General features: G+C 32.4%; 2 protein-coding genes across 2 annotated transcripts in view; one reads left to right on the top strand and one right to left on the bottom strand.

Moving 5' to 3' along the window:
* Positions 1-8,913: 8,913 nt before the first annotated feature.
* LOC123671247 (39S ribosomal protein L37, mitochondrial) lies at positions 8,914-10,688 on the bottom strand. The gene is made up of 5 exons (XM_045604990.1): positions 10,394-10,688; positions 10,004-10,342; positions 9,665-9,951; positions 9,252-9,421; positions 8,914-9,194 (listed from the first exon to the last, which is right to left on the bottom strand). The coding sequence occupies exons 1-5, from the start codon at positions 10,564-10,566 to the stop codon at positions 8,946-8,948; spliced, it is 1,218 nt and encodes a 405-aa protein (XP_045460946.1). The 5' UTR covers positions 10,567-10,688; the 3' UTR covers positions 8,914-8,945.
* A 360-nt stretch (positions 10,689-11,048) lies between these two features.
* LOC123671245 (unc-112-related protein-like) overlaps positions 11,049-14,534 on the top strand; it is a 39,899-nt gene continuing 36,413 nt past the window's right edge. Inside the window, exon 1 of the mRNA XM_045604987.1 lies at positions 11,049-11,450. Coding sequence (XP_045460943.1) covers positions 11,309-11,450 — 142 coding nt within the window. The 5' untranslated portion in view covers positions 11,049-11,308. The remainder of the gene's footprint in view (positions 11,451-14,534) is intronic.

The raw sequence follows: 14,534 nt of genomic DNA, 5'->3' as shown, positions 1-14,534 counted from the left end.
GCCTGAAAGGCGAGTGCCGCAAACACACGAGCGAGAAAAGGACTTTCTCCACATGTTGCACACTATACTTTTCCTACAATTGCACAAATTTAAATAATTCAAGTAATGGACTTGATTCAAATCAAAATGGCCTTCGTTGACAGTATGTGCTAATTTATTGCGTTTCTATAGAAACGACTCAAATGCCCAATTTCATTGGTCTACCAAGCGAGGTGTGGGCAAAGTGCCGTGGGGAATAATATTTCCCACAGTATGAGCAATACATAGTTTTGGAATTGAGTAAGCTGTAGAGAATACGCTACTTTTCATAGCAGTTGTAGGAAAAATCGTTTTTGCCATTGTGTTTTCAGTGCCTAATGGAATATATTTGATTTCCATAGTATTTTCCAGAATTAGAAGTAAACAATTCGATTAATGATTTCCATATTTTCGATGTTTTTTTTTTTAATATTTTTTGATTATTTCTTCGATAAAAATTGGTTGTAGCAAATGTTAATTAGTTAGTCCGAGAACAATTTCAACAATTGAACCTTATTCTCAATCGGAAATGCAAATATACTTAAAAATTCTCTGTAAAATAACGGTAAACAAAAAATCGATTCTAGATATTACTATATGTGAAATGAGTTTCTATCAATTTGTAATATTCAATCAATTTGCCAATGAAATTCCAGCTATAATTTCTTTCACGTAATACCTAGATTACCCGATGATGGTATATTTCCACTGGAGTTTACACCATCTGTTTTTAATGAGGATCTTCTTCAAACTCTTTTAGTGGGTTGAAATAAATCGAATACGTATTTTTTAACCCGTTCTTTTATTTCCCTAAATTCCTTGGCAGTGAACTACTTGATAGTCACCGTATAAGGACTACAGCCCACATCTGTATTGAAAAAAATTAGGTTGAGGGAGGCCCAGAGAGTACGAAACGTTGGATACGAAAACTGATTACGTCAAATTGAGGATAATTTACTGTCGAATAAAAAATTCCTGTAACATTTTTTGATAATATTTCAAATAAGTTGGGAAAAAAGAAAAATCCAAATGACAAAATTTACTTTTTTTTTTATATCTCAATAACCGGCCCTGTTAATCTCGATTTGTTTGAACTGCTTGATAGTGCTTCTATGCATGCAACTTTTTCTCCATTTGATCGACCTTCTAATTCTTATGGTTTGAAAGTTACCAATACAATCCCATTAAAAAATTGGCCACTCTGTATAACAATCTTATTATGAGTAAGCAAAATTCTTTGGAAAACTTCTTCGAAAGAAGGAAAATTTGAAATTTTTTGGGGTTTTTGGGTACGCCACTGACTCTTTCATGTTATTTTCTCTGTCGAATGAACATGAAACGATATTCGATTCCAAAATTCCGTACTTAGTTAATTCTGAAGTTATACGCTTGTACAATGCAAGTACACTCGAGTCTTCAACTACAGTAATTTCTAGAAGCCTTTCATAAACTTTTCATCTGATGAAATATCGAACAAAAATAGCCAATTGGTCGATAACTGCTTCCTATACCTTTGATAAAGTCTACCATAACGTTATGAATAATGCTATCGTAAAGCCTTTAAAATTATATTGCGTTTCATCGAAGCAATTGTTTTTATTGACTTGTTTGAATAAAAGATTTTCACAAAAATATCATTACAGAACCTCGCCCATAATGTCTATACGTTGTTCATTTTAAAACATTAAAATGAAATAAACTTGCCCAAAAAACATGTTTTTCAAAAATTTGTTTTTGTTTAGTTATGCTCGGCTTGGGGCCCCCTTGGCCAGGGGCCCTCGGCGATCGCCGACCTGGCCAGACCGGGCCTGGCTAAGAAGCCTTGGTGCTGGGGATGCCGTTCTGTGGGGCACTATAAACAAGATTGTCCTAACAAAAAGTCTAGTGATCCTTCATTCTCTAAATCAAATAAGAGAAATGAACATAACAAGCAAAATAATCAGAAAAAAGCATTTTTAACTGCCTTAGGCTGTCAAGTGAATCAACAAAAATGGTACATTGATTCTGGTGCATAATCGCATATATGACTTCTAATGAGGAATGGCTCATCAATTATTCAAATGAGAGAAATATTGGCTTAGAAGTATCTATTGCAAACAATCAAGTTTTATATAGTGAAGGGATTGGTGATATACCTGTCAACATAAAAGGAAATTCTGGAATTGACCCTATATCAGACGTCACCTATGTTCCAAGCTTAGCCTCTAACTTACTATTTGTAAGTCAAATGGTTTCTAAGGGGTTTGTAGCTATATTTGATGAAAATGGATGCAAAATACTTGAAAATTGTGTAGTTGAAGGTGATACAGTGGCTACAGCAACTCAAATTGGTGGAGTCTATTGCCTAGATGTCAACACTCAGCAAACCTCTTTTTCAAGCACAAAAATGTCTCAAGAAGTTTGGCACAAAAGACTTGGACATTTGAATCGTATCAGTATGAGACTTCTTCGTGATAAAATGGCCATAGGTATCCATTTTTCAAACAAAGAAATTGATAATCCTTGTGAATTCTGTATCAGGGGAAAACATTTTCGAATGCCGTTTAAGATGCATCGAACAGGAGTTTCTACGCATGAGAAGTTAGAACTCATACATATGGATTTGTGTGGACCAATGCCTGTGGAGTCCTGGGGAGGAAGTTGGTACTATTTTTGTCTAATAGATGACTTTACAAGAAAAGTCTTTGTCTATTTTCTCAGACAAAAATGCGAAGCTACAGAAATATTCAAAGAATTCAAGCAAGAAGTAAAACACGAAACCAACTTAAAAATTAAAAAGGTTCGATGTGACAATGGTAAAGAATTCTCAAATCATTCTTTATCGAATTCCAGCTCACGGTTCCCTACACACCCGAAGAAAACGGTGTTGTGGAAAGAATTAATAGAACCATTATGGATAAAACTAGATCAATGATGCATGAGTCATCCTGTAATCATCGTTTTTGGGCAGAAGCTGTCAATACTTCAGTATATTTGATCAACCGTTCACCAACGAAGTTATTTAAGGACATGACACCTGAAGAAAAGTGGTCCGGTAAAGAAATAAATCTCAACCATTTGAGATTTTTTTGGATCAGTGGCATATGTGTTTATACCAAAGCAAAAACGGCGAAAGTTGGATTTTAGCCAGAAGATATATGAGGAAAGCAAGTTCTATCTGAAGAAGACATATTTCAACAACAAAGCCTTCCAGATCAAATCACAGAAAGATATCCAGTTCGTGATAGAAAACCAAAGGATTTTCCAGATTTTCTATTGTATCAAACTGTGTGGAATATCAATGAGCCAAAAACCTACAAAGAAGCAATTTCTAGTGACTTTTCTTCAGAATGGAAAGCTGCTATGCAGTATGAAATTGACTCTCTTTATGAAACAGGTACTTGGACGTTAGTGGAAAAGCCAGCTCATGTAAACATTGTTAAGTCTAAATGGAATTTCAAAGTGAAGCAGGATGCCGATGGAAACACTGTTACAAAGCCAGGTTGGTTGCGAAAGCTTTCACTCAAGAATATGGCATAGACTACTTTGACACTTTTTCCCCAGTTATTAGACATTCATCAATACGTTTACTTTTTGCACTGGCAGTTCAATATAATCTTGAAATGGAACAACTGGATGTTGTTACTGCTTTCCTGAATGGAAATCTAGATGAAACAATGTACATGAACAATGTACATGAAACAATGTACCAGAAGGTTTCATCGTTGAGGGGGAGAAAAATAAAGTATGCCTTCTTCACAAAGCCTTATATGGTTTGAAACAAGCTGCAAGATCATGGAATAAAAAGGTCGATAAAGTGTTGAAAGAACTGAACTTCAAGCAGTCAAAACATAAAAGTTGCATTTACATTCTAGAAAAGAAGAATAGTATTGTTATAATTGCTCTTTACGTCGACGATTTCTTTTTATTTCACAACAATTTGACAAATATGCGAAACTAAAGAAACAGTTATCCAAAAACTTTAAAATAAAAAATCTCGGAGCAACACATAACTGTTTGGTGATGAAAATCCAGAAAAATTTAGATGGGAGTGTTAATTTGGTATGTTCAACTACAGTCGAACATACCAAATTTGCTTAGAACGTCGTAAATGTAGTTTTTATGACAAATAGTAACACTTTCATCTAAATTTTTCTAGATTTTCATGACCAAACAGTTATGTGTTGCTCCGAGATCTTTTATTTTAAAGTGTTTGGATAACTGTTTCTTTAGTTTCGCAATTTCTGGTTTACAAACCAGTATCTACGCCAATGATACCGAAAAACAAACTTTCACCAGAAAAAAGCAAAAAATGTATAGGTATAGAAGTTCCGTATCAGCAACTAATAGGATGTTTAATGTACTTCGTTTGAGTATGCTCTTTCATGTGGCGTTCCCCAGGGATCAAATTTGGGGCCATTGTTGTTTGTTATATACATCAATGATCTTCTCACCTCACTTAGATGACCAGCATTGGCTTTCGCAGACGACTTTAAGCTCTACTTGAGAATCCGTGATGTGACTGATTTGCTGTTTCTCCAGTCGTGCTTGGAATATGTTCATGGTTGGTGCTTATGTAACTGGCTTACATAAGTTGGAGTATGCTCACTTGGTGTGGTTCCCTATTTATGACTGTCATCTGTCGCGATTGGAGAGTATTCATAGGAGATTTTTTAAATACTTGTTTTTCAAGAGAACAGGGCGGTATCCTGAGCGTGGTGCAGACCTTTCTGATGTTATGGAAGAGTTGAGGATATCTTCGATACTTGATAGACATGAAGAACAATGTGCCAGGTTTGACCGTGGATTGTTAGCCAACAGGATAGATTCACCATATCTTCTGCCCAAGATGTCTTTTAATGTACTGAGACTAGCAGCGAGGTCGACACCAGTTTTCTATTTGCCTACGGCTAGGACTAATATTTCTGAACGATCTCTAGTTAACCGTATTTGTAAAAGTGCTGATAAACTAAGAAGATGTTTTTGGTTGAGTTTTGGGAAGTGAATTTTTAGGTGGGTAATGCATCATGTTGATGTGTTGAATTATTTTTGTGTATTCTGCACTGTATTGTATATTATTTTTACCCTGTAATTGGGATATTCCTGTTGGGTAATAAAGAAATGTTATTATTATTATTACTTGAGTGTCACTTCTAGACCTGACATATAGTATGCATGTTCTTATCTAAGTCAGTTCAATTCAAAACATAATGAAGACCACTGGCAAGCTGCTAAACGTGTTCTTAGATATTTGAAAGGAACTGCAGACAGAGCTCTAGTTTATCAGAAGTCAAATGAAGAAATAACTGGCTATACTGATGCAGATTATGCCAGTGATGCAACTAACTGAAAATCGTATACAGGTTATTGTTTCATATATGCGAATGCAGTAGATTTTGGGAATGTCGCAAGCAGACCACTATTGCAATGTCTTCATGTGAAGCGGAATACATGGCACTCAGCGAATCTGCTAAAGAAACTGTTCATCTAAGAGGATTACTGTCAGAACTTGTCAATTTCTCAAAACCTATAAAAATTTATAACGACAAAACGACAATCAAAGTGCACAAAAGATTGCCAATAATCCCATTCTGAATAGGAGAACCAAGCACATTGATGTTCGTTTTATAAGAGAAAAGATAGCCAATGGAGAAGTTGAGTTAGCATATTTACCAACCAGTAAAATGATAGCTGACATTTGTACAAAGCCATTACCAAAACCAAAACTGGAGTTTTGTGTTGTGTAACATAGTCAACATTGTAATAGTTAGTTATTAAGAATTATATCAAATCTGGCAACAACGCATCGATATGGTACCTGCAAATATGTTTAATACGATTCATTCAATGTAGAGACATAAAGAAGATAGAAACAATAAATATAAAACTGCCTTATCAGTCAAAAAAAAAAAAATAATTAAGATATGACTTCAGCTTAAGGGGAAAGATGTAACATAGTCAACATTGTAATAGTTAGTTATTAAGAATTATATCAACTCATATTTGCTCAACTATAGAAATACACCTAGTCCTGATTTTGGTCTATCACCTGCTCAATTATTACTCAGTCGTCGTCTGAAAGATGACATACCTGTCATGGATCACTTGCTTCAGCCTATAGCGATAAATAAGAAATTTATTCGTGAGAAATTTGAAAATAGAAGGTTGAAACAGAAAAATTATTATAATAGACATGTAAAAAACTTGGCAGAAGGAAAAATAGGTGATAGGGTGTTGTTTAAATATAAAAATGTTTGGAAAGAAGGAAAGATTGTTAATTTATGTGAGGAACCACGATCTTATCATGTTATAGATATTGAGAATAGAATTTTCAGAAGAACTAGACAACATATCATTTTGCTTAATAATAGTAATTTCAAATTTCATAATGATAAAACAAATGAAGGTACAGGGAAAATCACAGATCCTGAAAATCTTGTAGATATTAATAGAGCTAGATTCAGTCTGAATATGTGTAAGAATAAGCATGATTATAACTTGAGAGAGAGAAAAAAAATCAACTATATAGAGTAGTATTTCTTTATTAATATGTACTCACATAATAGATGAACTAAGTAAGCTTAGGTAGACTAGAATTAGATAGTTAGGTATAATGTTAGTTATAGGTTAGGTTGAATAGAATGACATAATTATATTGTAAAAAAATAAAAAAAAAAAATGAAAAAAAAAAAATAATTAAGATATGACTTCAGCTTAAGGGGAAAGATGTAACATAGTCAACATTGTAATAGTTAGTTATTAAGAATTATATCAAATCTGGCAACAACGCATCGATATGGTACCTGCAAATATGTTTAATACGATTCATTCAATGTAGAGACATAAAGAAGATAGAAACAATAAATATAAAACTGCCTTATCAGTCATATGTGAATATCATTTAAAAACCTGAAGAAATCTCGCTCGACAACGTTACAGTTGAAGCTATGGGTTTATCTTAATTTGTTAACTTCAGAAGATTGCTGTATTAAGAAGGAGTGTTGAAAAGAAATATTGTCATACATCAATTTGGAAGTATTTTATTGTATGAACTGAATAGTTGCCTTTCGTCAATTGATTTATTGTCAGTTTTTAATATATGAAATATTGAAATTTTTACTGTTGAATAGGGTAAATGCACTGGTTAGCCGACCGGCACTGGTTCTCGACCATTCCGTGATTTGAGATGAAATAATAATAAAAATATATCATGTAGTGCAAAATATTTTCGCGGTACGTGTTCTCGACCATTCTACCCTTCCAAGATAGTTTGCATAGTAGTGGTATAGGTCAAAGTTTTCGAGCTAAAAATTAGTTTATAATCGTCTATCATAGAAAAGGGTTCTTTCTCGTCCTCTCTTAGAAAAGTGCTTTGTGATATATGACCAGAAAATAGTAATTATTTCTTATTTTAAATGAATTATGTGTGTATATTTTGTTCCATATCAACTATAAGATATATTTTCGAGTGTATTTCAATCAAAAAGCAAATAAATGTATATTTTTTTGTTCAATATTCGGCGGTCGCGAACTGGTATTGGAAAATTTGTATCTTTTATTTCTCGACCAAAGTGGTCGAGAACCAATATGTTACTTCAATAATTGTTCATTTCAACTGATATATTTCTGTTGGATCATTTTCGTTTTTTTTCGATACCTTGATTCATTTATATATCTACTTTCTAAATATTAGTTTGCGACCACCGAATTAACGTTGAAACACTTATTTCTACCCTTTATTTATTCGCGGTCGAGAACCAATTTGATTGTACTTAATTCTCGACCACTGGTGGTCGGTGTTTTATATTTTATTTACTCATTAGTTTCTAAATAGATATTAAGAGCAAAATAACCAAATAATGTTGTATGAGTTGCTATTTTGAAATATTTATAGAAAGTGGAAACTTTTGCAAAATAATTTTCTTTTACGTTCCGAGTGTTTCTTACTTGATTACCTCATCTGAAACCCATCTGAATGATAGGTAGTGATGTCGATGGTACGGTACGAAAGTAAGAACTAATCACTCATCTCGCTCTAAAGTTTTTTATAAAATTTTTAAGTGGAGCGGCCACTATTATTAGTGGTCGAAAACTAACACAAAAATGGTCGAGAACTCTGCGGCGTGGTCGAAAACCGAGGTTATTGAGATTTTCTATAAGTTTTCACATTTCAAAGGTTAAATGCGGAAAGAACGCTTAAAATTAGATGACAAATAATTTAAAACTCGCTAAAGAATCGATGAACACCAACACCATTAAAATTTGATAAGTTTATGTGTGAAAAAATCGTGCTCGAAATCGATATTTCTGTTAACTGGTCGAGAACCAGTGCATTTACCCTAATTCTTCATATCCATTGCAACTTAAATATCTAACACAAATGATTGTCTTTCAGTAGTTAAAGACAAGACAGTAATTCTCCTCAATGCGAGATGATTCTGAATGAACAGTAGAATGAATATTAAAAATTTTTTACATATCAAAAAATTTTTTCACTACTAATTAAGGATTTACTGAACAGATCGCTCTATCATTTTGCCAGTGTCTGTATTTTCTAATTTTGAGCGGGAAATGGTCTCAAACGATAGTGTTTACTCATTGATAACAAATCCGTTCTCATATTCGGTTCTATCCATCGGTCCGGCTAGAAACTTGAATGTTCAAGTAGTTTCCAATAGAAGCATGAGAGAATCTGCTCAGAAGCTCCTGATAATGCTTTTTTCGAACTTTTCATTCACTAAATAGGCTCAAACCTTAAATTCTTTGTCTGACTCTCAGATTGATATTTCCTTAACCATGATGTATTTTTGTTTGTATACTATTAACAATGGAATTCATTGAATGAGAATTTTAATAATTAGAATCTTATATTTCTCAAACCAAAAATCAAATTTTTCTAGGTAAAAAAGGAATAAATTGGTTTACCTAACTGTTTAATTCATCAACAATCAATGTTTATTATAAAAACTAAACAAATTTTTCACTACTTGGTCATTATATCCTTTTAATAAAGGTTTCCCATCATCATACTTGCACACTTCAAATAGAGGCAAACGTTCTGTTTGATACCAAATATTTTTCACTTGACTATCTTCTAAATTTAATGTATTCACTTGTAAAACACCAAACTGGAATAATCTGCCATCAGTATGAACACATTGTACAGTAACAGGAGTTGGCAATTCTTTAACATCATCCTAAAATTAATAATAAAAATAATAAAATTAACAAAAAAGAACTCTCATGATACCTACACCAAATCGTTGTTTTGCATATGATGCTGCTACAGTAAAAGTCTTTAGAAGTGAGCGACCATGAATTTGGGTTTCAGTAACTTCTTCTTCAAACAAATTGTTGACCATGGTTTCATCAAAATGGATGAATACTGTATGAGGATGACTAACATTTATTTCTTTCCTTATGGCTGAAAATTTTATTAAATATTGGAATTTCAAACTTCATAACTTAGTGAATGATTCTTTTCACCTCTAGGGAGAAGTGTGAAAAGATGAGATAATTTTTTTAACTAGGTAGCTGTGGTATTGATACATGCATCTGTTGGTTCGACACAATATTCTTGTTCACAAACAATTTGTTGAATATTAATAACAATAACATCACTTTGAATGATATAAATAAACACTTTAACATAATATTTTTAACTTACGATATATATTTTGCAACTCATATATGTTTTCCTCTTTTAATGTAGCAGTATAGTGAATTGGATGCAAATTTGGAAGTTCATGATCTTGAGTTGGTTCATCTGTAACTGACGACAAAGGTTTCCGCGAAACCAACACTGTATCTCCAGTCATTCTGAACTGTATCAAATTATCTTCCTTCATAAAGGGAAATGAAAAATATAAATCATTCAATATAAAACGGTCTTTAACAATATCATATTCTTCTTGTGTCTCTAATAGATTCAACAATTTCGATGTGATTAATTTACTAAAAAAAAAAACAATTACCATCACATCTCATTTTTATTGAGCAAAATTACTTTCTTCTATTTTGAGTGATACCATACACTCTTGGAAAATTCCAAGCCGGCCTTTCAGGATCTTTAATTTTGGGTAATTTTTGTTGTTCTGCATCAAATACATGGGAGTTTAATATTATATTTTTCACCTTACTATTGATTTCTTTAGATAATGGATTAGTAACATAACTTGATGGGAGACCCTCTTCTATCCTTACACTTCTAGTAAGAACTTGTGCTTGCTGAAGGCCTTCTAGAAGAACATTATTGTCATTACAGGTGAAGAGAACCTTATCGTGCCAATTAGCATGAGTTTTGTTAAATTTTATGGGTACAGGCTTCATGCCAACAATTTTAACTCTAAAAAAATAAATTATTAAGATAATGTCATTTGATTTCTCGAGTATTTACTTCTCAGATTTTCTTTTTTCGAAGAAATCTTCAGGTTTGTGAATTGTGATACCATTTTTCAGAAGAATTTTCTCGGCTGGTGTGTTAAGAATTTTTTTCCGGCCTTGTATAGCCCAATGTTTCTTAAAATGTTTTCCTATATGTTGTTTGAATAAAATTACCCCTAACTTCATTTTAAGATATTAGTTTTCTTGATTTTATTCGAATGTGAAATAGATATTTTCCTTATTATCCACAAAATATTTCCATCTTCCTTCAAACAACTTTTTGGTTGGATCCAGAAGCATAGAAATACATCTCAATTTAAATTAATGAAAATGTCTTATGTCTTTGTATTATTTTTCCTCATTTATAATAGAATAAAACAGAATTATTCGACAATTTGAATTGACTGAATTAAATAATTGAATTTTTTTGAATATTATATTTACATATACAAAAAATTGATTTCATATATACAAAGTTCAACATTTGATTTTTTTTTATTTTCATGAGAAAATACTTGATTGAAAATTGGAATGCAATATTTCTTATCGATAAACTATTATATGCACCCAAATAATAAATGTAATATCTGGTTTACATAATTCACAGAGTTCTAATTACCATTTATAATTTGTGGTCAAATCAGTGTCAAATTCTTCTGTTTCTGTGTAATTAAGTCAGTTTGTGTTTTTATCTTGACGTGAATGGAACGTAGGTTATCTCAAAAATAACCTTCATCATTCCATTACCATTTTTGGGTACAAGAATTTCCATCTGTTCTTTATTCTAGTAAATAACACTATTTAGTTTTAATTCTCAAAATTAGGTGTTATGTGAATTTGTTTCGTTTTATTTGTGACGAGCACTCGAAATATGAATTCCTTCTTTTGTTGACTTTCCTACGATCACAAATATTAAAGCTTTTTCAAAATGCTTGCTAATGGACAAATTGTTGGGGATGGATCATGGAATCTACGAGTATTGGTCACTGATTTGCAAACCGAACGCCCCATACGTGTTAAAGGAGATCTTCATATTGGAGGAGTAATGCTCAGACTTGTAGAGGAACTGGGTGAGTAAATTAATGTGCAAACTACATTACCTGGGTAATCGATGAGAATATTTTATCTTGAAGTGAAAAATCTATATTGTAGTTTGTGATCAAATTTCTCCTTATAATTTGGAGAACTGAACTTTTGCCCTTGAAATTTAGACACCTATAACAGAAGTTAGTCAACAAAAACTAATGCTGAGAACAAAATTTGGATAAATGCTAATTTGTTTGGGTATTGGTTCTATTGATAGTTTCGCTAGATAGGTATACATTTTTTTGGAATTTTTTATTATTCTCACTTTCTGATATTATAAAATTTTCAAGTCTGGTCAAATATAATTTCTTACCATCCACCCCCTAATTTGCAAATGTATAAGTTTTAGATCCATTGAATTGAAAATTTCATAAAATTTATACTTGTATCTTCAATGATGGATTGACAATATTGAAGATTTTACTCCAAAAGTGTTGGCGAATGGTCTTCATTAATCTGATTAGATTATGGCCCAATTTTTAGTTCTCAACTAAACTTATTTGAATGCTTTGAAATTCAGTGCAATAAAGAATACCTGCAATTACAGCTGTCTAACGAAATTAAAATTAATGATATACTTGGCAAGTCCGTACCTACTTGAATATTGGAATATTGGCTTGAAGTTGCAGAGGATTATTTTGCTATATTTTACAAAAGTCGAAAATAAATTTGTATCAACTACCTAGTTTTCCTTCTGAATTTTATTGATCTGAGTACAAACTCAATTTGTATTCTAGAGGATATACATTTCAAATCATCTTCTTTTCCTGAAAGTTCAGTGCCTATTATAGGTACATAAACCATCTCTTACTAGACTGTATTACATATATGAATCTAGACCAGTGTTATTTATGAATAATATTAGATTTCAAGTTAGATATTGCTTTCGTTTTGGACAGTATAGTAGGTATTTCAAAATGGAATAAAATATTCTACAACTTATGTTATTGAAAGCTCATCTCTGAACTAGAAAAATAAAATTTGGTGCGAAAATCTGTTGGTTCAACGCATGCCTACCTATTTAATTAACAAATTGTGGCTAATTGTCGGTTGCTGCGTTATATAGTTTTGAGAATTTAATTCTTAATTAATTCAGAATGAATCAAACCGGAATAAAACTATAAGAACAATTTTTATCTCGTAACAATATTATTAGCGGGTTTTCACTTCGATTTGTTAATACAAACTTGTATAATACGTGTGATCATTTAAATAAATTATAACATGTTATTACGTGCATCTCATGCGTAGCTGAACGTTATTGTTAAAAAATTATTGTGCTGACTTTTTGTCTTGAGGTATTGGAACAATTATATTGAAATTTTATTCTTCAGTGTCGGATAAATATGAAATATTGGAAATATTATCTAATTCGGAATGCAACCTGCACGAAGATGTGCATAATTTTAGATTTGTCATCAGGTTTCATGTAATGATCAAATCCACGATTGAGGATGACCTCAACGTCAGCGGCCTTGTCTCTTCGCCTCTAAATTGCATTCGCTTCACGCTTGCTACGATAACTGATGATGATAACGATGACAAAAATCATGGGACATCATCGATATTTTTTGAACATAGATACTTTGTTGTCGATATTGATGTCTACAGAAAAACCCTCAGATATTTATTTTCCTACAACTGCTATGAAAAGTAGGTTATTCTTCATAGCTTACTCAATTTCAAAACTATGTATTGCTCATACTGTGGGAAATATTATTTCTCACGGCACTTTGCTCACACCTCGCTTGGTAGACCAATGAAGGTGGACTTTTGAGTCGTTTTTATGGAAACGCAATAAATTAGCACATACTGTCAACGAAGGCCATTTTGATTTGAATCAGTTCATTACTTGAATTATTGAAATTTGTGCAGTTGAAGGAAAAGTATATTGTGCAACATGTGCGCGTGATTGGCTGATTAAGTATCAGCACCATTAACACTGTTTACATTTTCAGCCGCCTGTCTTTATCGAAGAAAAAGTGTAAAATTTAGCGTATTTTCTTTTTGCTAGTATCCATCTTTGACGCGCGTTCAAACTAAACTGAGTCCACTAATCACAATTTGTGGAATTCTGCAAAAATGGTGTATTCCCACTGCTTGCATTCAACCTTTCCAATGCAACATACTTGCAAAAAACTTGGCTTGTTTGTTTTGTTAATGGGTAATTGGATTTAAATGCTTGGTTCCAAAATTTCCAATCTCATTCAAATTGAGTTTATAGTTTATACAGGGTGTCCCATAAGTGGCACGTCACAGTGACACCGGAGGTAGGTCAGCTAAAGAGGGACCTAACCAGCCTAACATGACCCCAGTAAAAGTTGCATGGTTTTCGAGTTATTACCAAATTACGTTTTTAGTGAATTTTCTTTGTTATTATTTGTTAAAGTCACAATAGGGAAAAAGATGGATTAGGGGAAGCGAAAAAGGAATATTAATTAAAAACAGACTTAACTTTCGATTATTTATTTAATTCTTAAATCTAACTTACAGTAAATGTTCAAATTGTTTCCCTCGGACTCTAATGCATAAATGACACCGTTTTATAAAATTACGATTCAATTTTCTTAAACTTAAGTGTATGCAAAACCAATAAGAAGCGAGGAAGAATTGCGTGAACGCGTATTCGACGCAGCCCGGACCATATCGGAAATTAGTTTGAGAAAATTGAATCGTAATTTTATAAAACGGTGTCATTTATGCATTAGAGTCCGAGGGAAACAGTTTGAACATTTACTGTAAGTTAGATTTAAGAATTAAATAAATAATCGAAAGTTAAGTCTGTTTTTAATTAATTTACCTTTTTTTTCAATAATATTCCTTTTTCGCTTCCCCTAATCCATCTTTTTCCCTATTGTGAACAAATAATAACAAAGCCCGGTATCAAATGTAATGTCATAGCAAGCGGCAAAATTACCTGATAGCGGGGTTCCTAGTTTCAACTTAGTTAAGTAGGGCATCGGTAAAATGATGAAAATACCTAGTTTTATGGGCATAAGATTCGTGTATTGTACCATTTCTAAATCTGTCTAAAATGCCCAATTTTTTGATGTTACTTGCTCGTTTTG

This window comes from Harmonia axyridis, chromosome 1 (genome assembly GCF_914767665.1).
Source record: "Harmonia axyridis chromosome 1, icHarAxyr1.1, whole genome shotgun sequence".
Classification (NCBI taxonomy): Eukaryota; Metazoa; Arthropoda; class Insecta; order Coleoptera; family Coccinellidae; genus Harmonia; species Harmonia axyridis.
Note: the sequence above shows the minus strand (reverse complement) of the source record. Positions and strands in the feature narration are given on the sequence as shown.